The sequence below is a fragment of the Colobus angolensis genome, unplaced genomic scaffold (assembly GCF_000951035.1).
Source record: "Colobus angolensis palliatus isolate OR3802 unplaced genomic scaffold, Cang.pa_1.0 Scaffold18, whole genome shotgun sequence".
NCBI lineage: Eukaryota > Metazoa > Chordata > Mammalia > Primates > Cercopithecidae > Colobus > Colobus angolensis.
Genome location: NW_012114932.1, coordinates 5,429,566 through 5,453,238, shown reverse-complemented (window position 1 = coordinate 5,453,238; position 23,673 = coordinate 5,429,566). Strand labels below are relative to the sequence as shown.

At 38.8% G+C, this 23,673-nt stretch overlaps 1 protein-coding gene across 1 annotated transcript in view; it reads right to left on the bottom strand.

Annotated features, from left to right (window-relative positions):
• Window positions 1–23,673, bottom strand: part of SETD2 (SET domain containing 2) — a 120,611-nt gene that overhangs the window by 48,475 nt on the left and 48,463 nt on the right. The window contains exons 11-13 of the mRNA XM_011939322.1: window positions 23,043–23,673; window positions 6,117–6,165; window positions 910–1,093 (exon numbers count right to left, since the gene is read on the bottom strand). The exon at window positions 23,043–23,673 is cut by the window's right edge and continues 8 nt beyond it. Of these exons, the coding sequence (XP_011794712.1) occupies window positions 910–1,093; window positions 6,117–6,165; window positions 23,043–23,673 (864 nt within the window). The remainder of the gene's footprint in view (window positions 1–909; window positions 1,094–6,116; window positions 6,166–23,042) is intronic.

The following is a 23,673-nucleotide window of genomic DNA, read 5'->3' as shown; positions in this document are numbered from 1 at the left end:
AAAAAAAAAAAATACTTCACAGAACAGGAAACAGAAATGGCCAATACAAAGCTATAGTAACCAAAACAACATGGTACTGGCATAAAAACAGACACATAGATCAACAGAACAGAACAGAGAATGCAGATATAAATCTACCCATTTACAAACCAACTGATCTTCAACAAAGGCACCAAGAACTTACAGTGGGGAAAGGACAGACTTTTCAATAAATGGTGCTGAGAAAACTGGTTAACTACATGCAAAAGAAAGAAATGGACAATAAATACATGACAAGATGTTCAATCTATTTAGTAATCAGGGGAATGCAAATAAAAATCACATTACATACCCAGATAGTTTAAAACTAAAAAATTCTGCCAACTGCAGTGTATAAATGCTTTATCTCAATTTTTTAAAAAGCAAATTTAATTTAAAAAGAACTTGTCTGGAATAAATGTTTTCTAGCCTCCAGTAAATGATAACATGGTTTGTTTTTCTACCAGCATATCAAGAGAGCTTCTGACTAGATTTATTAAAAATCAGCATTTTAATTAGTATGGCACAAAACTCACAAGAAAAGCCAGAAAAGTTCTGGCTTTTAAAGAATCACCATTATCTTTGAATACTTATCTCCTACCAACCCCCATTGCACTTGAAAGAACAAATCTTTGGCTCCCAAAATGACATTTAAATATTATCAAATAGGAACCATTCAAGAACCAAAACCTATTAATCTTCACAGCTACTACTACTGTCAACAGAGAATCTATCTTAAGATTTATCAGTAAAGTTGTATACTCACTCATCAAAATGCAAATACTAATTCCAAAAGTCCTTGGTGTTCAAAATCAGAAGTATATGACTTGGGTACTTTTTAACTTGCTCAAAACAAAAACAAAAACAAAAAAACTCACACAGGCCACTTACCTGTCATCTGGCCTTTTTGTTCCCCGCTCATAGGCAGAAGGTGGTGGTGAGAGGGAGCCTCTTCGTTTCCTTTTCTCTTTATTTTGAGTTTGCTTGTCTGGGTCTCTCTCTCTTGACCTATTAGGAGTCTTTGGGGCAGGTGTTTGATCTCTGAAGCCAACAGCATCCCTTCCTCGTTCAGCTGCTAAGAGAAAAGGTTGTTTTTGTTGTTGTTTTTAAGTTTATTTGGTGGACTTTTCTCCATCATGATAATATATCAACTGTATAATAAAACTTCTGTCCAACAAATGTATCTATGGACTCCTCCCTCATATACCCAGTCCTGAATTTGAATGAGATACAAGGTCTTATGTCTGTGTGTAATCTATTCACTAAAAGTCTCTTTCACAAATGCCCTTTTCGTCTCTTTCCCACCAAAGACTCAGTCTAAGCTGTTAACATTTCTGTAAGTTCTGTGGGCACATGCATGCAAGATATTCCCATTACATTTAGCAAGGCAGTTTACTTGTCAGTTAAAAAATGTAAAAGCCTTCAACTACCCTATAACTCTTCATATTTATAATCTACAGAAAAGCAGCCTGATGTCCTAAGCATAAGAACCTCAATGAGAAAAGCCTAATTTTTTTTTTTTTTTTTTTTTAAAGGTACGCATGGTGGCTACAGTCCCGGCTACTTAGGAGACTGAGGTGGGAGGATCGCTTAAGGCCAGGAGTTCAAGGCAGCAGGGAGCTATGATTGCACCACTGCAGTCAAGCCTGGGCAAACAAAGCAAGACCTCATTTCTTGAAATTAAAAAAGTGGCTTATCAAGCAACATTTTAATGAACTACAGTTATCTCTCGGTATAAATGGGGGACTGGTTCCAGGAACCCCCTTCCCTCCACACCAGAATCTGTGCATACTCATGTCCCACAATCCACCTCACAGAACTCACATATACAAAAAGCTGCCCCTCCTTATAGGCTGGTTTCATATCTTATGAATACTATATTTTCTATGCAGATTTGGTTGACAAAAAAATCCACTGTATATGTGGACTTGCGTTGTTCAAGAGTCAAAGGTATAACTATAAAAGAAAAATATCTCAAACTCAGGTGATAACTTTGGAAGTCATCAAAGCCAGAGAGCCACATCTTAAAAAAACATAATACCAGGCTGGGCATGGTGGCACACACCTGTAGTCCCAGCTACGTGCAAGAGGCTGAGGCAGGAAGACTGCTTCAGCCCAGGCATTCTAGGATGTAATGAACTCTGTTTATACCACTGCACTTCAGCCTGGGCAACAGAGCAAGATCCTGTCTCTTAAAAAAACAAACCAACAAACCAAAAAATCAGATGCCAGCTTCCTATTCAAAGATGGTATTAATAACCTTCTTAATTTACAGTGTCTCTCTTTACCTAGAATGGTTCTTAATCTCACTGTTTTCACTTACCCAATTCCGTTCCAGTGCTCTCCGAAGCTGTCCTAAGTACTACTTTTCACTGATCACACCTCCTAGTTGCTCATCTCCTTAAGAAGTCTAAATCTCGGCCAGGTGCTGTGGCTCACACTTGTAATCCTAGCACTTTGGAAGGCCAAGGCGGGCAGATCATGAGATTAGGAGTTCGAGACCAGCCTGGCCAACACAGTAAAACCCCGCCTCTACTAAAAATACAAAACTTAGCTGGGCATGGTGGCAGGTGCCTGTAATCCTAGCTATTTGGGAGGCTGAGGCAGGAGAATGGCTTGAACCCAGGAGGCAGAGGTTGCAGTGAGCCGAGATGGTGCCACTGCACTCCAGCCTGGGTAACACAGCTAGACTCCATCTCGGGAGGAAAAAAAAAACAAGTAAATCTCACCACTAAACATTTCAGTATCAGTTGACTGGCATAATATGCTGTTGCTTTGTGTATGTTGGTATTGCTCTCTTATTGAGAATTTCTCTCATAGGACAAGGAAGAGTCTCAATAAACATTTACTGCTTTTTCTTTTTCTCATCTCATAAAAATGTGCTATGGGTTGTTTTACTCCCTCAGCAACTGAGTTAGGTTTCATAAGCCTTTCTCACGATTCTCCTTTGAGGTGGCCCAAAATCCCAAGTATTTGCAACATGGTTACTAATCTATAGCCAGGTATGAACATCTGTCAATGAGAAGCTAACATAACTCATTTGTACCACATGCTGGTAGAAAATGCAGTATAATTAAATCAACTGCTCCAGCTCACAAGACATTAGCACTACATCCTTTTATGAGGTACCATTATACAGTTGCATCTGGATCTACCCATGTCTATCTTGTTTTCTCCTGCAAACCCAGGATTCTTACCTAGTATAAATTTCCTTAAAATTGACTCTTTCTTCACTATACCCTGATAAAACAAAAAAGGAATCATACCAACAGTTCACATTCTGACTCTGCATCTTAGAATATGTGAGGCAGACAAGTCATTCCATTTATTCAGGCTGATTTCCTAATATTATAAAAATGAGGGTAGAGTTAGATTACGTATTTCCTGAAGTGTTTCACAATCCTTCTGAACTTTTTTTTCTTTTTTTTTTTTTGAGACGGAGTCTCACTCTGTCGCCCAGGCTGGAGTGCAGTGGCGCAATTTCAGCTCACTGCAAGCTCGCCTTCCCAGGTTCACGCCATTCTCCTGCCTCAGCCTCCCGAGTAGCTGGGACTACAGGCGCCCGCCACCACCACGCCTGGCTAATTTTTTCTTTTTTTGTATTTTTAGTGGAGAGAGCATTTCACTGTGTTAGCCAGGATGGTCTCGATCTCCTGACCTCGTGATCCGCCCGCCTCGGCCTCCCAAAGTGCTGGGATTACAGGCATGAGCCACCACGCCTGGCAATCATTCTGAATGTTAAAGGTTCTAAGCTTTAATTGTTTGACATTAAGAAGTGGAAACCAGGCATGCATATATATATATATTATTATATATATAAAATTATATACTATATATATAATTATAAGCATTATATATTATAAGCATTTTCTTATTCTAGAAACCTGAGACTGAGACGGAGGGTTCCACATGTGAAAGAGAGACTAACATCGGCAGAAAAGAGGCTACTCTCTGAAAAGATATAATTGTTCATTACAGATCATCCTCTGCATCTCATGGATGCAAAATATTTCTCCACAGTATTTTGCAAATATCTAGCCACACGAGACTAGATATTTGCAAAATATTGTGAAGAAATGCTCATAGGTATTTAAGCTTTGCTTGTGTTGCTACTAATAGTTTTAACTCCTCAGTGATCCCAGAAAGCTAGCTTCTGATAATCCTATAGTGGTGCCACTGGTTTTGCCAACCACTATTGCCCAGTCCTGCCTTCTTTTTTATAGGAAGAGTTCTCTGCAGCCCTAAGTAGAATATGCAGCTATGAAGAGACTAAACCAGAGAGTGGAACTAAAAATACTCGAAAGATAAACAGTGGTGCAAAGGATATCTCACAGGTCTTTAACCAAAAAGACTAAGATTATATAAAAAGTTATGCACACCAAAAATAAAAAGACAAAAAAAAATTGTCACACTGGCTTCTTCATTCTATTTATAGTGGGTCAGTGGTGGAGGTACTCATGAAATCAATAACCACAATAAGTGATCCCATTCCTTGAATCTCTAAGTTTGCTGGAGGAAAGGAAAGAAATTCTTAAGGCTGGGCATAGTGGCTTATGTCTGTGATCCCAGCACTTTGGGAGGCTAAAACAGGAGGAGCACTTAAGGACAGGAGTTCAAGTCTAGCCTGGGTAATACAGCGAGACTCTGTCTCTACAGAAAATAAGTAAATAAATAAATAAATAATTAACCAGGCATGGTGGCACACACCTATAGTCTCAGCTACTCAAGAGGCTGAGGCAAGAGGATCGCCTGAGCCCAGGAGTTCGAGGCTGCAGTGAGAACTATGATGGTGTCACCGTGCTTCAGCCTGCATGACACAGTAAGACACTGTCTCTGAAAAACAAATCAACAAAAAAGTTTGTTGGAAATGTAACTAAGTAGTAAAGTCCAGAAACCAGACTCCCATGGCCTCCCTGCTATCCATTCTGAAGCAATGATTCTAACCTTTTCAGGGGTGACTGAGAATTTGATCAAAGTTTTGAATTTGCCTCAGAAAAGTAAATACAGTCAACCCTTGAACAACATGAGTTTGAACTGCATGAAAGTCCACTTATATGTGGATTTTCTTCTGCCTGTGCCACCCAAGACAGCAAGACTAATCCCTCCTCTTCCTCCTCAGTCTGCTCAAGGTGAAGATAAGGATGAAGACCTTTATGATGATCTATTTCCACTTAATGAAGAGTAAATATATTTTCTCTTATGATTTTCTTAATAACATTTTTATCTAGCTTACTTTAAGAATATAGTACACAATACACATAACATACAAAATATGGGGAGTTAAAAGTTATATAAGGAATTTTGACTGCACAGGGTATCTGTATGCCCTGTGTTGTTCAAGGGTCAACTGTGTACATACAGAATTTTACACGTAAACATCTTTTTTCCTTTTGGAGACAGGGCCTCACTTTGTTGCTCAGGCTGGAGTACAGTGGCACGATCACGGCTCACTGCAGCCTCAATTTCCTAGGCTCAGGTGATCCTTCTACCTCAACCTCCTGGTAATTAGGATTACAGGAACATGCCACTGTACTTGGCTAATATTTTCGTATTTTTTGTAGAGACAGGGTATCACCATGTTGCCCAGGCTGGTCTCGAACTCTTGGGCTCAAGCAATCCACCTGCTTCAACTTCCCAAAGTGCTAGGATTACAGGTGTGAGCCACCCTGCCCAGCTGCATATAAATATCTTGAGGTAAAGACCCTCCCAAAGACATCTAGAAGTATAGATTTAAGAACGTCTACTCTATCTGGTGTGAAGGAAAAAAAAAAAATCAAAATCACAATAATAAAAGAAAAAAAGACTAAATAAAAAAATAAAGAATGTCTGTTCTAGAGGACAAATGAATAGAAAAAAACCTAGTAAAGACTGAGTTCAAGGAAGCGACAACGAAACAGTGTAAGAGACAGTTCCTTTGGCAAAACGTCATTAAGAATAAAAGCGCAAGTTTCCAAACTTTTACACCAAATATTTCATTTGCCTAGTTATATATTCTCTAGTTTCAAAAACAAAAACACTCAAGTTCTTATCAGTTACCTCTGCACATAACAAAAGAATATTTGTAAAGCCATCAACACAGAGTATCTCTGAATACCTACTTGTGTTCTCCTTTTCGGCTTGACTTTTCTTTGGAATTCGATATACCTCCTGCAAAAAATAAATCAGAGGGAGGGTTATTAGTGAGAGTGGAAATGGTGATTGCTTTGAAACTGATTGTTTTCACATGACAATAAAGAAATAGAAAGGAACAAGCTGGCACTTATTCTCTAAAATTTGACTTATATCTGGGCTTTAAATAAGAATATATCCTGGCCCCTTAAAAACAAGTAAAAAATATATAGCACAAATATATATATTTACATCTATCCAGCTTGTATGATCTCACTAGCAAAGTAGCATACTAAATGACTGGGCAAGAATACGCTTCCTGACAATCTTTTTTTTTTTGAGATAGAGTCTTGCTCTGTCACCCAGGCTGAAGGGCGCAGCCACGATCTTGGCTCACTGCAACCTCTGCCTCCCAGGCACAAGCAATCCTTCCACCTCAGCCTCCCAAGTAGCTGGGACCACAGGTGAATGCCACCATGCCCAGTTAATTTTTTCTAATTTTGTAGAGATGGGGTTTCATCATATTGCCCAGGCTGGTCTCAAACAATCTGCTCAGCCTCCCAAAGTGGTGGGATTACAGGCGTAAGCCACCATCCATGCCTGGCCAAGTATTCATAATTCTAATGTGCACTTGCCATCTCTACTTACAGAAAGAAAAGGTTAGTAACTACCCAGTTATATAAAAACACTTCAGAAAAATTGTGTGTGTAAAGACAACTCCTACTATTCAGTGTATTTTTCTAAAAATGCAAAACCAACATGACTAATGGCCAAAGTAATATTTACTTTTACATTGTGATTGTTATAAAAAATATAAAGGTTAAGCATTAGTTCACTGCTCCTCTTGATCACTGTACCAAAATTGATCCTGAGAAATGTGAACTGTTTTAAAGGCTTTTAAGTACCTTTTCTCGTTGTGTTATCTAAGGCCTAGGACCTATTTTGTTTTTTAACAGCTCTTCACTATTCCACAGTCCATCGAGTAACTATCGGGCACAATACTTTCTTATCCAGTCATCTTAAGTGAGCCAGTAACAAACCCACACACTCTCAATGGTACATAAGGTGATATCCTCCCTTCAGAGGAATCTCATGATATTAACCACACCTGTGTGGCCTCCGCTCCACAATTGTTGCTTCTAACAATATTTGTGAAAAATAATAAGCCACGTCACACAACTGAGGAAAGGTCATGATGTAATATTCAGTTGCCATTAAAAATGATCAATGTGGACTGCACAGATCCAGGGAAATCTATATAAATGAAAAAAATTTTTAAGCCTCCAATACTATATGCATGCTGACAAATTAATAAAGATGACGATTATAATTAATTATGCACTTATACTGTGTGCCAGGTATCATGCTGAACATTTCAAATACACTTTTTTTTTTTTTGAGATGGAGTCTTGCTCTGTCATCCAGGCTGGGGTAAAGTGGCACAATCTCAGCTCACTGCAACCTCTGCCTCCTGGGTTCGAGCAATTCTCCTGCCTCAGCCTCCTGAGTAGCAGGGATTACAGGCACACACCACCGTGCCCAGCTAATTTTTGTATTTTAGTAGAGACAGGGTTTCACCATGTTAGCCAGGCTGGTCTCGAACCCCTGACCTCATGATCTGGCCTCTCCAAGTTCTGGGATTACAGGTGTAAGCCACCGTGCCCAGCCTATCTTTTTGTTTTGTTTTTTGAACGGCAGTCTCTGTTGCCCAGGCTGGAGTGCAGTGGTGTGATCTCAGCTCATTGCAACCTCTGCCTCCCAGGTTCAAGTGATTCTTCTTAGCCTCCCCAGTAACTGGGATTATAGGCGCGTGCCACCATGCCTGGATAATTTTTGTATTTTTAGTAGAGATGGGGTTTCATCATGTTGGCCAGACTGGTCTCAAACTCCTGACCTCATGATCTGCCCACCTTGGCCTCCCAAAGTTCTGGGATTACAAATGTGAGCCACTGCACCCGGCCCTTCAAATATATTATCTTATTTGAGCTTCAAAACAACCCTATGAGGTAAGTACTATTACCTCAATTTTCCAAAAAGAAAACTTATTTAAAAAGCTTAGCAACCTGCCCAAGGTTATGATGCTACCAGACAGTCTAACTCCAGAGTACTTCTTCTGTGCTAGATGACACAGGACATGCCTAACAACATTATTTTGAGAAGGAGTACCATTTTGAGATTTATGTACAAATGTAGGTGACATCCTCCATCCCCTTAACCTCTCCTATGTAGGACTTTCATTAGAGCTGTGATTCTCTACCCTGGTTGTACAATTAAACCACCCAAGAAGCTTTCATGGAAATACCACCCAAGACAAAGTGAATCTAAATCTCTTTGATTTAGTAGGTGCCAGATATGCATATTTTTTAAAAGCTCCTCAGATGATTCTGATACACAGAGAAGGTTGAGAACTACTGAACTACTGGCTATTCTTAACATCTTCACTCACCCCTTCCCACAAGAGAGAATCTGGGAGAAAAAACTAGGTAGGTCTGCCCTCAGCTAACAGACATCTGGGCTCTCTTTTCTCTTGATCTGCTTTTGCCTCTAGAGAGGGGATACATTCCCATCTGCGACTATGAGGGACATGTGAAGTTACTGAGTTGTCAATTTTAGCTGCGGGTAATACTGAATCAGGAATAAAGACAGGAAGGAGCAAGCTGGCACTCTTAGTTCTGTGTGTCTTACTCCTCTATCTGCCTCTCAGAGGGGTTACCAGACAGGAAAAAGTAAGAATGCCACCTATTACCATCTACCCACACCATAAGGGAAAAAAGGTATTCTGCTAATCTTAAGAAGCTTGGAAACGACATTTGCATTAGGTAATCTGTAAACCTAGGCACTCCAAAAAGACAGCAGGTTCATTCACAAAAGGTACTTAGAACTGATGTATTGAGGGTCCAACTAAGAATAACACAATTTTGACCTAGTTTATTTTGCACAGTATCTTGGCATCATACAGATTCATTACAAACATTTAAAGTAATTTATTACATAGGCCTCAAGTTGGGGACCCACTCTGTAGTGGCAGTCAATGTACCACCAGAAATGCTTCTCAAAGATAAATTCTTAGTTACATTCAAAAGTTTAGATCCACTACTAAGTTGAAAATGTATTCTGATGTTCACAAAATGATTACTACTGACTAATGACCAGGAGCTACTATTTACTATGTGCCTAATCATATGAGAAACAATTTCTATCAATATGTACCCAAGCACTTGGAGTCGCTAACTTGATCCTCCCTCTTTATATAGTCAAGGCTACATACAAAATTTAAGCTGGCAATTCAGATTACCTACTCTCTCCTCCTTATTTTACATATTACGAGTGGGATCCTGAAAATACAACTGAAGTTTTCCAAAGTCCCACAATATTGAAAGTTGAGAAGGAAGCAGCCACTTGAGGATAACTTTGACATTTCTTAAGATCATTCTGTCTTGTGAATAAATAGTATTAGTCTCAGTGATACTTGAGTCTGTCTAGAATAATGTCACTTCCATAGGCCACAGAGTCTGTTACAGAAAATGTCTAAATTGGCTTCATTTATGTTAACCCTTAACGTAAAATCACCTTACTTTGTTAAATATTCCACTCAAGAGACTCGCATACTATAAGAGAACATTTCAAATGATAATTATATTATCTGCCAAACAAAGGAGAATAGGATAAGGACATTTTTCAGATCTATAAGGTCTCAAAATTTTATTTACTGGAAGAGAATACTGAAGACAATGACTGTGGATGTTCTAAGATTTAATATTGTGTGTGTATGTGTGTGTATAGAGATAAGGTCTGGCTGTGTTGCCCAGGCTGGTCTCAAACTCCTGGCCTCAAGTGATCCTCCTGTCTTAGCCTACCAAAGTGCTGGAAGCCATCATGCCCAGTGCAGTGGTGTGATCATGGCCCACTGCACCCTCAAACTCCCACGCTCAAGGGATGCTTCGATCTCAGCTTCCCAAGTAGCTGGCCTACAGGTGCGTGCCACTATGCCTGGTAAGTTTGATATTCTGTAAGTTAGGAGACCATGCTTCTAGGACTGATTTTGCCCTCAGATAGTCCTAAAAGAATCTGCTTCCACACTCCATCTGATATTCCTTACATATTATCCTCTTATTTCTTTAGTGTCTAGGTGCTAATCTCAACTAACACACACAATTCACACACACTCAAGCTATAATTATTATGGGCCCATACTGTCTTATTCTTTGCTATATCTAGCACCAAGAACAGTGTCTGGAACATAATCAGCACTCAATTCCTTTCTGAATGGACCAACAAGTGAAATTCTACTTCTAATTTATAGAAATCATCTACACAGTGCTACAGGAACTCAAAGTACTGCATATACCCTATGCTTTTTATCACTATACCATCAATCACTTTTATCCCTGGAAAGAACTACTGTTCAAAGGCCTCACCTAGAGCCCAAAACATTTTGTATTTCCAGCGTCAGAGTGATAAATATACATCTGAAATTCAGGAAACAGGCTAAAGCAAAAGATCACAATTTGGGGAAATTTAAGAAACAATTAAGAAACAATAACATATAGTGATACTGCTGGAGATTGCCAAGACAGAAAACATACAGAAAAAAATAAGCAAATAAAAGTAAAAGGTAGAGTCTTTAACTTGAAATAGTCATGTTCCATATAGTATATTTTCTATTAATAAACATTTGAACAAGTTATCTACTACTACCAGGTCACATGGCTTATTTTACAATGTTTTCTTATAACAGGCTCAAAAAGTACTCATTGGAACCAATGCAGCACTTCATTAATACATCCCAAATAAACTCTAAAAATATACTATAGAAACAGGATTAAAACAAAATTATTAAATAATTTATAAGAAATCTTTTTCTGACAAAAAAAAAAAACTACCACTGGTTTAGACTGTTCCTGAGCTAAACAACACTTACAAGAACAAAATAATTGGCCAGGCGCGGTGGCTCACGCCTGTAATCCCAGCACTTTGGGAGGCCGAGGTGGGCGGATCACGATGTCAGGAGATCAAGACCATCCTGGCTAATATGGTGAAACCTCCTCTCTACTAAAAATACAAAAAATTAGCCGGGTGTGGTGGCGGGTGCCTGTAGTCCCAGCTACTTGGAAGGCTGAGTCAGGAGAATGGTGTGAATCTGGGAGGCGGAGCTTGCAATGAGCTGAGATCACGCCACTGCACTTCAGCCAGGGCGGAAGAGCGAGACTCCGTCTCAAAAAAAAAGAAAAACAAAGAACAAAATAATTTACAAGAGTAAGATTTCCACCTTTTGTCATATAGAGATCAGATTATCTGTTCTGTAATAACAGATTTATTTTTGAAAACTAAGACTAGATTTACTTATTCCTTGTTAACAAGCACAGATCAAATCTCGTATAGGCCAACCAAACCTGTTTTCCTAAATATTTTCCCAAATGACAGCAATACTGAGAAAGAGAAAAAAAGACTATGAGCAAGGCTGGGTGCAGAGGCTCACACCTGTAATCCCAACACTTTGGGAGGCCAAGACAGGCAGATCGCTTGAGCCCAGGAGCCTGTGCAATGTAGCAAGACCTCATCTACAGAAAAACGAAAACATTAGGGCCGGGCACGGTGGCTCACGCCTGTAATCCCTGCACTTTGGGAGGCTGAGGCAGGCGTATCATGAGGTCAGGAGATAGAGACCATCCTGGCTAACACGGTGAAACCCTGTCTCTACTAAAAAAATACAAGAAATCAGCAGGGCATGCTGGCGGGTGTCTAAGTAGTCCCAGCTACTCGGGAGGCTGAGGCAGGAGAATGGCATGAACCTGGAAGGCGGAGCTTGCAGTGAGCCGAGATCTCGCCACTGCACTCCAGCCTGGGCGACAGAGCAAGACTCTGTCTCAAAAAAAGAAAAAGAAAAATGAAAAAATTAACTGGGCATGGCAGCCCATGCCTATAGTCCCAGCCACTCAGGAGGCTGGAGCTCTTGAGCCCAGGAGTTTGAGGTTCCAGTAAGCTAAGATAGCACCACTGCACTCTAGCATGGGTAACAGACTGACATTCCATCTCAAAACCAAAAAAAAAAAAAAAACAAATACTGTGAGTAAACTGCCACTTTCATAGCTAAAAGAACAGACAAAATCCAGCAGGAATGGATAAAAAGAAAATAAAAAAGCAAAGCTATGGAGCCCAGAAGTTCAGATGCCAACTTCAGGTAAAAGGCATTCTAGGAAAGAAGAAAATATTTTACAAAATTAAGCAGATAAATTTTCCAGAATTAAAGAAATATGAAATACTACTGAGTGATAAGGCTAAGAGGGCCAAAGGGAAAACAGAAGGATTATGACCTAGCAAGTAGGCACCTGAGTAGAGGGGGAGTTCAAGTAGGTCAAAGAGATTTGATTGGAAAAACTGGAAAGAAAACTTAGAAGATACTATATACATGTCTGGAGGGTTTCATAAAATCACATACATGGGTGGGAAAGAGGAAGAAAGAGTAAGAGGGAAAGAGGAAAAGGGGAATGAAATAATTTTGTTTATTCTTTTAAACCCCTGAAGAAACACTCTAACTTTTAATAGCAGGGCTCCCAGAAATGAAAGGTAACAAGATCTGTTCAGTTTTCAGCCACTAAGAAAAATGAATGAAGAATATGAACAAAGTTCTTAAAGTAGGAAATACAAACAGAAAGATGTTCAATACCTAATACATAACAGAAAAATTAAATCAAAACTGCAATATTCCATTTTTGCCTATTAGTCTGACCAAGATTAAACTTGACAGTACTTGTGCTGCGCAGGGGTAGTGAAATTCTCATTCTTACGCATATACACTGCCAATGAGAGTTGAACTGATATAATAACTATGAAAAGCAATTTGGCCATACTTACCAAAATTACAAGTAACACAGACTATAGCTCAACAATACTAATTTTTAGTAATTTAGCCAACATGCATATTCCTACATGTCAATGTATGAAATGACTTTGGTAAAAATTACTTGTGCTAAGGCAAAGCAAGCAATCAACCTAAATGGCTATAATAGGAGAATGATTAAATAAATTATGGCGTATCTATACAGTAAAATAATATGTAGTTCTGAAAAATAAATTCTTTATAAACTGATATCAAGTAATCTTCACGTTACATTAAAAAGGAGCTGAATAATGCTGCCAATTTTATTTTAAAAAGTAAAATATATGCATAATATGCATAAATTATCTCTGGAAAGCTACACAAGAAACTGTTTGATTGCCTCCAGGAAATCAGATGGAAGCCAAGGGTAGGGAGGAAACATTTCACCGTATGTCTTTCATATTTTGCCTCATGTGCAGAAATGGCCTGTTTTTAAAACTAAAAAAGAAGAAAAAAAAGATAAAATGCCTCTGAAAAAGTCCTAGGCATAGTACCAAAGACTCTTGTGCATTATGGGTGTATTCTTGGTGAAGACCATAGCTACTCACAAGGCAACTTCTAAATGTTGTTCTTCAGTAAGTGCCATACCTAAAATGTCCTCCCAGTTCACTGCCTCTTTTTAAATTTGGTCCCCCAACCACCCTCTTTTCTAGCCTTACCCATCCTTCACTACCAAGCTAAGAGTAGGAGCCCTCCTGATATCCAAAATCATCTAGAAAACACTTTTTGAACCACAGTTCATTCCTTTCTCAACCCACATATATATATATGCCTGCTAGAGAAACTGCTCATATTTATAGACCCTCACCCCAGAAATGCTATAGTCTCACATGTAATTTTAGAGGTTCTAAAAATCTCCTGAAGTTCAATTATGTATCACAGATTAAAAATCTCTGCAGTAGGCTGGGCGCGGTGGCTCACGCCTGTAATCCCAGCACTTTGGGAGGCTGAGGCAGGCGGATCACAAGGTCAGGAGATCGAGACCATCCTGGCTAACACGGTGAAACCCCGTCTTTACTAAAAATACAAAAATTAGCTGGGCATGGTGGTGGGTGCCTGTAGTCCCAGCTATTCAGGAGGCTGAGGCAGGAGAATGGCGTGAACCCAGGAGGCGGAGCTTGCAGTGAGCCGAGATCGCGCCACTGCACTCCAGCCTGGGCGACAGAGCAAGACTCCGTCTCAAAAAAAAAAAAAAAAAATTATCTGCAGTATTAAAGGAAAAAAGATACTTGAACAAAACACTAAAATGGTTTTTATGGTGTTAGAATGAATTCAGTATTATAGTTTTTTTTTTTTTTTTTTTTTGGACGGAGTCTGGCTCTGTTGCCCAGGCTGGAGTGCAGTGGCCGGATCTCAGCTCACTGCAAGCTCCGCCTCCCAGGTTCACGCCATTCTCTTGCCTCAGCCTCCCGAGTAGCTGGGACTACAGGCGCCCGCCACCTCACCCGGCTAGTTCTTTGTATTTTTTAGTTGAGACGGGTTTCACCGTGTTAGCCAGGATGGTCTCGATCTCCTGACCTCGTGATCCACCCGTCTCGGCCTCCCAAACTGCTGGGATTACAGGCTTGAGCCACCACGTCTGGCCTCAGTATTATAGTTTCTAAATCAGAAGCAGATAAAGAATAATTTAAAAAGTATTTGCCAAAGATATACAATTGCATGAACTATTTCTCTGCCTAGACAGAGAAATAGTTATTTTTTGGACCAGAAAAGGGAGTGGAAGAAGAATACAGCATTTAAATCAGAAGACATGAGTCAATTCTCAGCTGTCACTTAAAAGCTAAGTTACAACCTCATGGGCCTGATTCCATTTTACAGCTGATAAAAACCCCATCACTTAACTTCACAGGGTTGAAAAGATTACAATGTGCTCATGAAAATATTTTCTGACCATCTATCAAATAAAAAATACGTTCCAAGGATTCGAGAAGCAGTATGAAAGTATGAAGGTACCACAGAAAAAGATTGATTTCTTCATATTTTCATTCACATATTTATGAAATGTGAAACTACATTACCAAGCTCTTCACAGGACACTGGGAAGACCCAAGTGACCAAGACATAAGCAGTCTCTTCCTTCATTCAAAGTACCACTATAAAATGTTATCTGCCTTTGACTGGAAAAGATGTTGTGAGAGCCTACATAAAGGGCAAAACAAACACTCTATCTTGCAGAAACAGGAAAGACTTTCCAGGGGAAAAGGAAGAAATTTAAATGAGAAGAGACATCCAAAACAAAAGAGTTTTCAGTAATGAGTGTATGTGTGTGAATATTAGCAGCAGAGGTCTACTGCCTGACTAGAATGGCTTGAGAGGAGACCGCAGAAATAAATGCAGACCACACCATGCCAGGCATGCGAGCCAAGTTAAGAAAAATGAACTTAATTTTAACAGTATAAGGGTAAACCACTTAAACATTTTAAATAGGAAACTGAGATTAAGGGATTTGTACTTCCAAAAGATCGCTCTAGCTACTGAATGTAGCACAGATTATAGGGGGCACATAGTAATCACTCACTATTAGTAAGAAGTAATTTATAATAACCATTATTCCCAAGATGCCATAATAAAAGTAACTCTTACTACAAAGATTAAAAAATTGTCCATGCCTTTGAAGAAAGCAATTCCATGGTTTAGTGAGGGGAAACAAGCATCTACACAAGACATTTCAGTAATCAGTTAAGATCATCACAGTTGTATGGAAGTACAGAAAAGGACAAAGCATGAACTGCAACTCATTCAGGAAAAAAAAAAAAGTATTCCAAGCAAGGAGAACAGTATGTTCAAGGACATGAAGAGGTGAATATGTATGAGAAGACTGATGTGCCTCATGCACTGAGTATGTAAAGAGAAAGTGCCTGCTAGGCAAGAAGTTGAGACAGACATGGAATTACTTTCTCTATCATACACTAAAGGCTTTGTTCTTGGAGTAATGGAGTCTCTGAGATGTTACTAGAGGTTCCTGTTAATCACATCTGTGTTTTTAAAATACTGTAGCATAATGAAGGGTAACATGAAAGGGGAAAAGAATGACAGCAAGAAGGATAAATGTAAAAGCGTAAGAAATGGCAGGAGACTGAATTAAAAGTGGCAAAGAAGAGATGTTGTGCCTTATTTATTTTTTAGAGACAGAATCTCACTGCGTCACCCTGGCTGGAGTGCAATGGTGCGATCTCAGCTCACTGTAACCCCTACCTCCGGAGTTCAAGCAATTCCCCCTCCTCAGCCTCCCGAGTAGCTGGGATTACAGGCACTGCCATCATGACCAGCTAATTTTTGTATTTTTGTAGAGACAGGGTTTCACCATGTTGGCCAGGCTGGTCTTGAACTGTTGACCTCAGGTGATTCACCTGCCTCGGCCTCCCAAAGTGCTGGGATTACAAGTGTGAGCCACTACGCCCGGCCTGCTGTGCCCTATTTAACATGGAGAACAAAATAAATCTCAGGTGCCCCAGGAAATACAACTTTTTAAGGGATAGGCAAAAGAAAAATGAACAATGAGAATTACAGAACGAATCTCAAAAGATTCAAAGGAGGGTATGGTGTCAGATTAACAGATGGAAACAAATGATAGAATGGTGAAGTACATTGTGTGTACATACATGTTAACTGATACACACACACACAGGCATATTTTATACAATCTGTTGACGGGTCCTAGAAACAATGCCCCAGTATCGACAACTTCATCTAGAATCCAGATATTGGTTTCAAAAACATTTCCCAACACGAGGAACAAGAGCTTCTTGATGACATGACCAATTCTAGGGCTAGAGAAGGGATAGTACAAGATGAGCCTGGAACAGCATATTGTAGCAAAAAGGTAAAAGAAAATAATGGAGATATGAGTCAGAATGACACAAAAGCCAACATGAAAGGGCTTCTACTGGCCAAATATGGGACAATGAAGGCATCAAGTAAATAATGAAGTTAATGGATCATAATCTGTTGGTTAAAATAAGAATCTATGAGTAAAATAGTATAAATCAATGAATGAACAAATAGGAGAATAAGTAAACTTGCTTACAAAAGAATGTCCAAGAAACAAAGTAAAAAGAATAACGAATTAGAAAATCACCATTTGGCAACCACTATAGTAGTAAGTAATTCAAGCAAATCACTGGATGCTAAATCTAATGGATACATTTTATGAAAAATAGGATATTTACATATTTACAAAGTTGCTCATATCTGATGCTTTTTAATTATAAAGGGAAAGATCGTAACTTTGCCCTGGAGAAGTCTGGCAGACTACGGCTTAATCGAGTGATCAAAGTTGACAATGCTAGTAATGGGACAATTCAGTACCATGTGAAGAACACTACTGTAATATTCCTGACAAAAAAAAACATATACCTGAATCCAAACAAAGGAAAGTTTCAGACAAACCCAACTGAGGGATATTCTACAAAAATTCAAAAGTACTTTAAAATGTGAACTTTATAAAAAATAAAGGCAGACTGAAGAACTATTTCAGAGTAAAGAGTACTAAGGAGACATACAATTCAATGTAATGCTTGCTCCCATACTAGATTCTCAGCCATTTATTTATTTATTTATTTATTTAGCTATAAAGGCCATTATGTGATATGTGAACAACTGGCAAAATCTGAAAGAGGTCTGTTGATTAGATCATAGTATTTTATCACTGTAATTTGCTGATTTTGATAAGTACACTAAAGTTACACAGAAGAATATCCTTGGTTTTAGGAAATACACAATATCCAGGGGCATCATATCTATAACTTAGTTGTTGTTTTGTTGTTTTCTTTTCCTTTTTTTTTCGATAAAGTCTCACTCTGTCATCCAGGCTGGAGTGCAGTGGCACCATCACGGATCACTGCAGCCTCAACCTCCTGGGCTCAAGCAGTCCTCCCACCTCAGCCTCCCAAGTGGCACTACAGGCACGTGCCACCATGCCTGGTTAATTTTTTAGTTTTTGTAGAGATTGGGTTTTGCTATGTTGCCCAGCCTGGTCTTGAATTCCTGGGCTCAAACAATCTGATCGCCTCTGCTGTAACTTACTTTTTTAAAGTTCAGAAACAGAAAACAATAAAAAAAAAAATTATGGTAAAATGTTAACACCGGGGAATCTCAGTGAAAAGTTTACAGGAATTTTTCAATGAATTTTCTCTAGACTTGTCACTAGAATATGTACAAAATATTATTCTTGCAGTTTTTCATTAAGCCTGAAATTATATCATAATTAAAAGTTTAAAATATTAAGAAGGAAAATGTAGTTTTTCATTATGGTTACTGTAAGACTTATACTACCTACATCTATACTAAAACAGTCTCAAGTTTCTGACTGACTTGGTCACAGTCCTAAGGGAATAACAATATTCCTTAATGATCACTTCTAGCTTGGAAATTCTATAACGTATATACCCTCCCACCTCTCAAGATAGTTGTACATCCAAATCACTTCCTAAACAGCGTCAAGACTTTTTTAAAAAAACTAATTTCATGGGCAGCAATAGAAACATGATCATTATGTCTTTAGGGAAACAGAATTAAGAGCTCACCCAAAAGAGTAAAGTGAAAATGACTTCATTCAAAACCAGAATGTTTAGAGCAGCCAGATTCTGCACTTTATCTTTTAGATCAGGTGTTGGCAAACTTTTTCTGTAAAGGACAAGATAGTAAATATTTTAGGGTTTGTGGGCCATCCAGTCTCTGTCACAACTACTCAACTCTACCACTGTAGTACAAAAGCAGCCATAGATGATAATACATAAACGAATGAATATGGCTGTGTTTCAAAGAAAATTTTATTTACAAAAACAGACAGTGGGGCAGATTTGGCCAACCCTTGATTTAGATGAAAGTATTTGTTTAAAAAATGGACCACTAATAAATTTTTGTCTTTTACCAAACAAGACATTTATTTAAAAATTTTAATGTAGATGTAGCTAAAACAGCATTCTTTAGGGGCAATTGTAATTTTGTTAAAGGATAAGTAATATTAATTCTTATGGATACAGAATAACCTTACTCTAGTAAGAATTCAAAAGTTATCACAGAAATCCAGGACACATAATTTCATTTTCAAATGTTGCACAGCAGATTCACATAAAATATTAGTGATGGAGTGAAAATCCAAGCAGTGACTCAAAACTTCTCAGTTTAGGCAACTCTATGTTTTATTTTAACTTTTCATAGAGAGTTTTAATATGTAACTTTCTAGGGAAATACTTGATTTGCTAAATTAAAGATAATGTCTTGAGATAAAGATGAAATAAGAGAAGAATAAGAGTAGTCATTAGAAAAAGTTCAACTTATCACATGGAGGTAATTTTGTCCCTAAATCATCTAAATCCAGATGCAAATGGAAATACCCAGACTTCATTTTAAGGAGAGATGCACATCCTATCATCTAAGTGTTTATAAGAGAGGCTCTGGAATCACTAACCATTACAATCTCTTGGTGTTTAATGGCAACTGAAATTGCCAAGTTCACAGGAATCTTACCTCCTCTTCTTATGATCCAAATGAATGAAGACATTCCAGTCAAGTTACACTTAGTCACCACTGGTAACCAGCTGTTTTGCCCTATGAAGTCTAGGGTATATTTTCAGCATGAGGGGTGATATGCAACAATTTCTTTTGCAAACAGAAATATATGCACATATCCCTGCTGAAAATGTAGCCTAGTAAATTTTCACATGAAAACAAATACATGCTCTCAAGTGGCAATGTGCTAGGTGATGCTTTTGGTTGAGGTCTACTTTAAGAGTCAAAATGTGTAAGCCTTGTGGAGTCAAGGCAGTGGTCCTGTGTATATAGGTATAGAAAAAATAGCTCACTTAATCCTTTCTCGCCAGGAGTAGGGATTTTCCCGGAACGACATCCATTGTCGGCAATGGACGCACCAAAATAACGCCGGCGCCAGTGAGTTAACCACCTCTGTCCTCTTTTCACCTATTATATTTTTCATGCATCATCCAACTTCCCAACCATCTTCCTGTTTCTTCACAGAATGCACGCTAGGATCTCGTTTTTCTTCAGCACGAAGTTGGAAATGGAGTTGAGAAAAGGAGACACATGGTCAGCTGGTGATGTTAACAAGCTCCTTGCTGCCCTGAGAAGCTAGATGGAAATGGTTCAAGTTACAAGGGGGATCATCATCAGATCTGGGAGGACAAAGAGTAATTCATGAAGCTTCATTCCCTTCCCTCCCACCCTCTTTCATTTACTGATGATTCCTATAGTCTGCCATCACAGCAAAACCAAGATTAAGGAATCTGAAGCAATCCCTTTCTGTTCTTCACTCCATCCAGTGTGTAGAAAAGCCAAGCAAAACACATGTCCGCCAATGTTATGGTGGCCCCCAGTTGGTCGGGGAGACTTGAAATGGCCATAACCACATAACCACAATCTTACACCAATGCTTTTTAGTATGATCTTGGAATTAAAGATCAGCAACTAACACAGTGTTTGACAATAGGTGCCTAATAAAGGTAGGTTGAGTAAGATATTTTCTTTTCAGCCAATGTCTACTCGAACACATAGGTGGAAGTCAGACAGAAGTAGTTAACTCTTTCAATGCCGGGATCGTATAGATATATAGTAATCACATCAAGTCAATGTGTTTCTCTAAAACATGTTCAAATTATGGATTCCTGATTTCAGACTTCTGGTTAAATGCTATCTATGTTTGTCTGGTTTTTCTAAGAACCACCATAATCAAAGTTTTGAAATCAGAGCCATAGTAAATGCTAATTAGAATGATGGATGAATTAAGAACCCCAGCACCAATGTGTAACAAAACATCACAGTTCACAGTGAAGTAAAAACATTTCTCAGTAATACAATTCTAGATGGGTAATGATTCCAGAGCAAATTAAAGTTTGAGGAAGAGAGGAGAATTTTACTTAATGGCTCCCTTGACACTAAGAATCAGGAAAAATCCAAAGTATGAAGGATAAGAAGTATATATTTTAAGTACAAATAAAGTTTTAAACCTCAAATCAAGAGGATCATCAAGCTACATAGTATTATAAAATTGCTTTGATGTTTCAGATAGCAGTGGGGAAGATAAGAAAAAGGGGAAGAAATAATTTTGTAGGACTCCAATGTGTGTCCAGAGTGTGAGTTTAAATTACCACGGTTACATCTAATTGGGTTAAGTATATCCTAGAGAGTAATTCATACCATTACAATTACAGAAACCAACTATCATACAGAGAAACAAGAATATTTACTTTTTCCAGATTTTAAGACAGTTTTACAATGATTACATCTTAGCAGTTTTAAAAAATAATGTCAACCAGAGACTTCTCCAGCAAAAGTAAACTACTGGTCTATAACCCTACTTATTCTCCTTCCATAAAACTACAGCTGTGAAGGCCTTTTTTGTGTCCATCTGTGTACTTGTCTTCATCTCCACCTTCTTTTTTTTTTTTTTTTTTGAGGCGGAGTCTTGCTCCGTCCCCCAGACCGGAGTGCAGTGGCCGGATCTCAGCTCACTGCAAGCTCCGCCTCCCTGGTTTGCGCCATTCTCCTGCCTCAGCCTCCCGAGTAGCTGGGACTACAGGCGCCCGCCACCTCGCCCGGCTAGTTTTTTGTATTTTTTAGTAGAGACGGGGTTTCACCACGTTAGCCAGGATGGTCTCGATCTCCTGACCTCGTGATCCGCCCGTCTCGGCCTCCCAAAGTGCTGGGATTACAGGCTTGAGCCACCGCGCCCGGCCCATCTCCACCTTCTTAATTGAGCTTCTTTACAGGCTCCAACTAGGAGCCTCCAAACACAAGAGGGACTCCTTTTAGGGACTCCTGTGCTGTCACAAAGCAGGCCTTAAATAAAATCCATCAAGTGACTATCCCAACACTTCTTTCAATTAACTGCAATTCTGATTCCTGCAGTTCACATACTGACTTCATAAGTAGATTTACAATGAACCTTTCCTTTTATATTTAGAAAAAGACCTGATTTCCTAAGACATAATAAGGCTGAGTTTATACTGAATTGTAAGTGATGAAAGTAACATGAGTAAGAGCTCAAATGGGTAAACAAGAGCTGAAACCACAACATACTTAAAGAAGGGTCTCAACACAGCAAATGAGGAAGCACAATACACACCACCAACTACTCATTTTGCTCAGTGTTTAAGGCCAGTTTCATTGGGTCAAAACACAGGATTTAATGGAGCGAGCTTTGTCATCATAATTAGGGGCAGGGAGGATTCAGGTGTTCATCTTGCTGCAAATAAGTCAGGATTGTTGGTTTATTTGGTTGCTTCATCTCTGGCAGAAGAAAGGAGGAACAGAAAAATAGAAGCTAGTAAGTAACCTGTTCCCATAGGGTCCTCAAGACATGGATCCCAAGTCCAGATCACTTACAAATGAAATGTACCATACCTCTCCTAAGTTTATCCTGTTATTCATTCTAGTGTTTATCCAAGACTCAGTCTGGGTTTTCTGCAAAGCAAACCCTGCACACATCTTGCTACACTCTTCAACAAGAGATTATATGTATAACAGGCATAAGAGTTCTAGATCTATTTTTCCTCTTTTGTCCAAAGAAATAGGCATATAAAAGCAGGCCCATTTCAGAAACAATAATAGAAGTGAATACCAACTAGTTCCATAAAGTTGTTTTTCTAAAATACAAATTTACATTCAATCATTTTTAATAAGCTGCTAAGTTACCTTAGTTTTCCAATTTATTTTTAATTTTCCATTAATACAATTTTTTCCAATAAATTTAAACACTAATTTTTTCTCATTACAAATAGAATCCTAAGTTTGCTACTCAAATGATTTTTGTTTTTAATGTGAAGAGCACTTAAATGACTGAACTCACTATTGTGATATACTTTTCTAAGTGAGAGAAAAGAAGACATTTGTATATTAGTTTGGCTAATATGACTCTTGCCACGGTTTAGAGGATGTTTGAGACACTTACACAGTAAGAGAGACAGTATTCCATTTTTCAGAAATATGCATGGCTAAAAAAGTAGTTAATTTTGCTTAGTTTTGTAGAACTCTAAACCTGAGTAACTCAAGTTGAAATGAACAAAAGATGCTTCCTTACCTTTAGGTCTTTCCAACTGTCCAGGAGTTTGGTGGCCAAATCACTTATATCCACTGTTTTATCTGGCTGTTCTTGGCTCCTTTCACTCTCCACATCAGACACACCCTCCTCTTCATCTTGGGATGGTGTTTCTTCATTAATAGGTTCTTCTAGTTTTGTGCCATTGCTCTCTTTGGGCTCTATTTCAGTGTCAGCTTCTGGTTCAGACATAGGTAGCTTACTAGCCTCTATGTTGGTTTCACTCTCAACTTTGCATTCAGGCAGCTGTTGTGGGAGTAGCTGTTGTGACTGCAACTCTTCCTCTTCCTCTACAGGAACATTTTCTAATTGATCAAGATCCTCTTTGCCATCCTTGCCTTCTAGCTCACTGGTTGCATCAGAGATTGCACTGTCCATGCTATTTTCACTTATAATTTTCAGTCTGCGAAACATTAGTTTCTTGGGAGTGTCTGTGTCAGCGTCTGTGCTCAGCTTGGTGGAAGGATCAGGTGTGTTGAGCGGTGTGTGAGCACGCGATGTATTCTCACTAGAATACCCATCTCCTTCACTCAATGGAGGGACAGCAGTCTTAGTCTGAGACCAGCGTTGAATAATTGGAAGTACTTTGCTTTCCTCCAACATATTTTTAGTA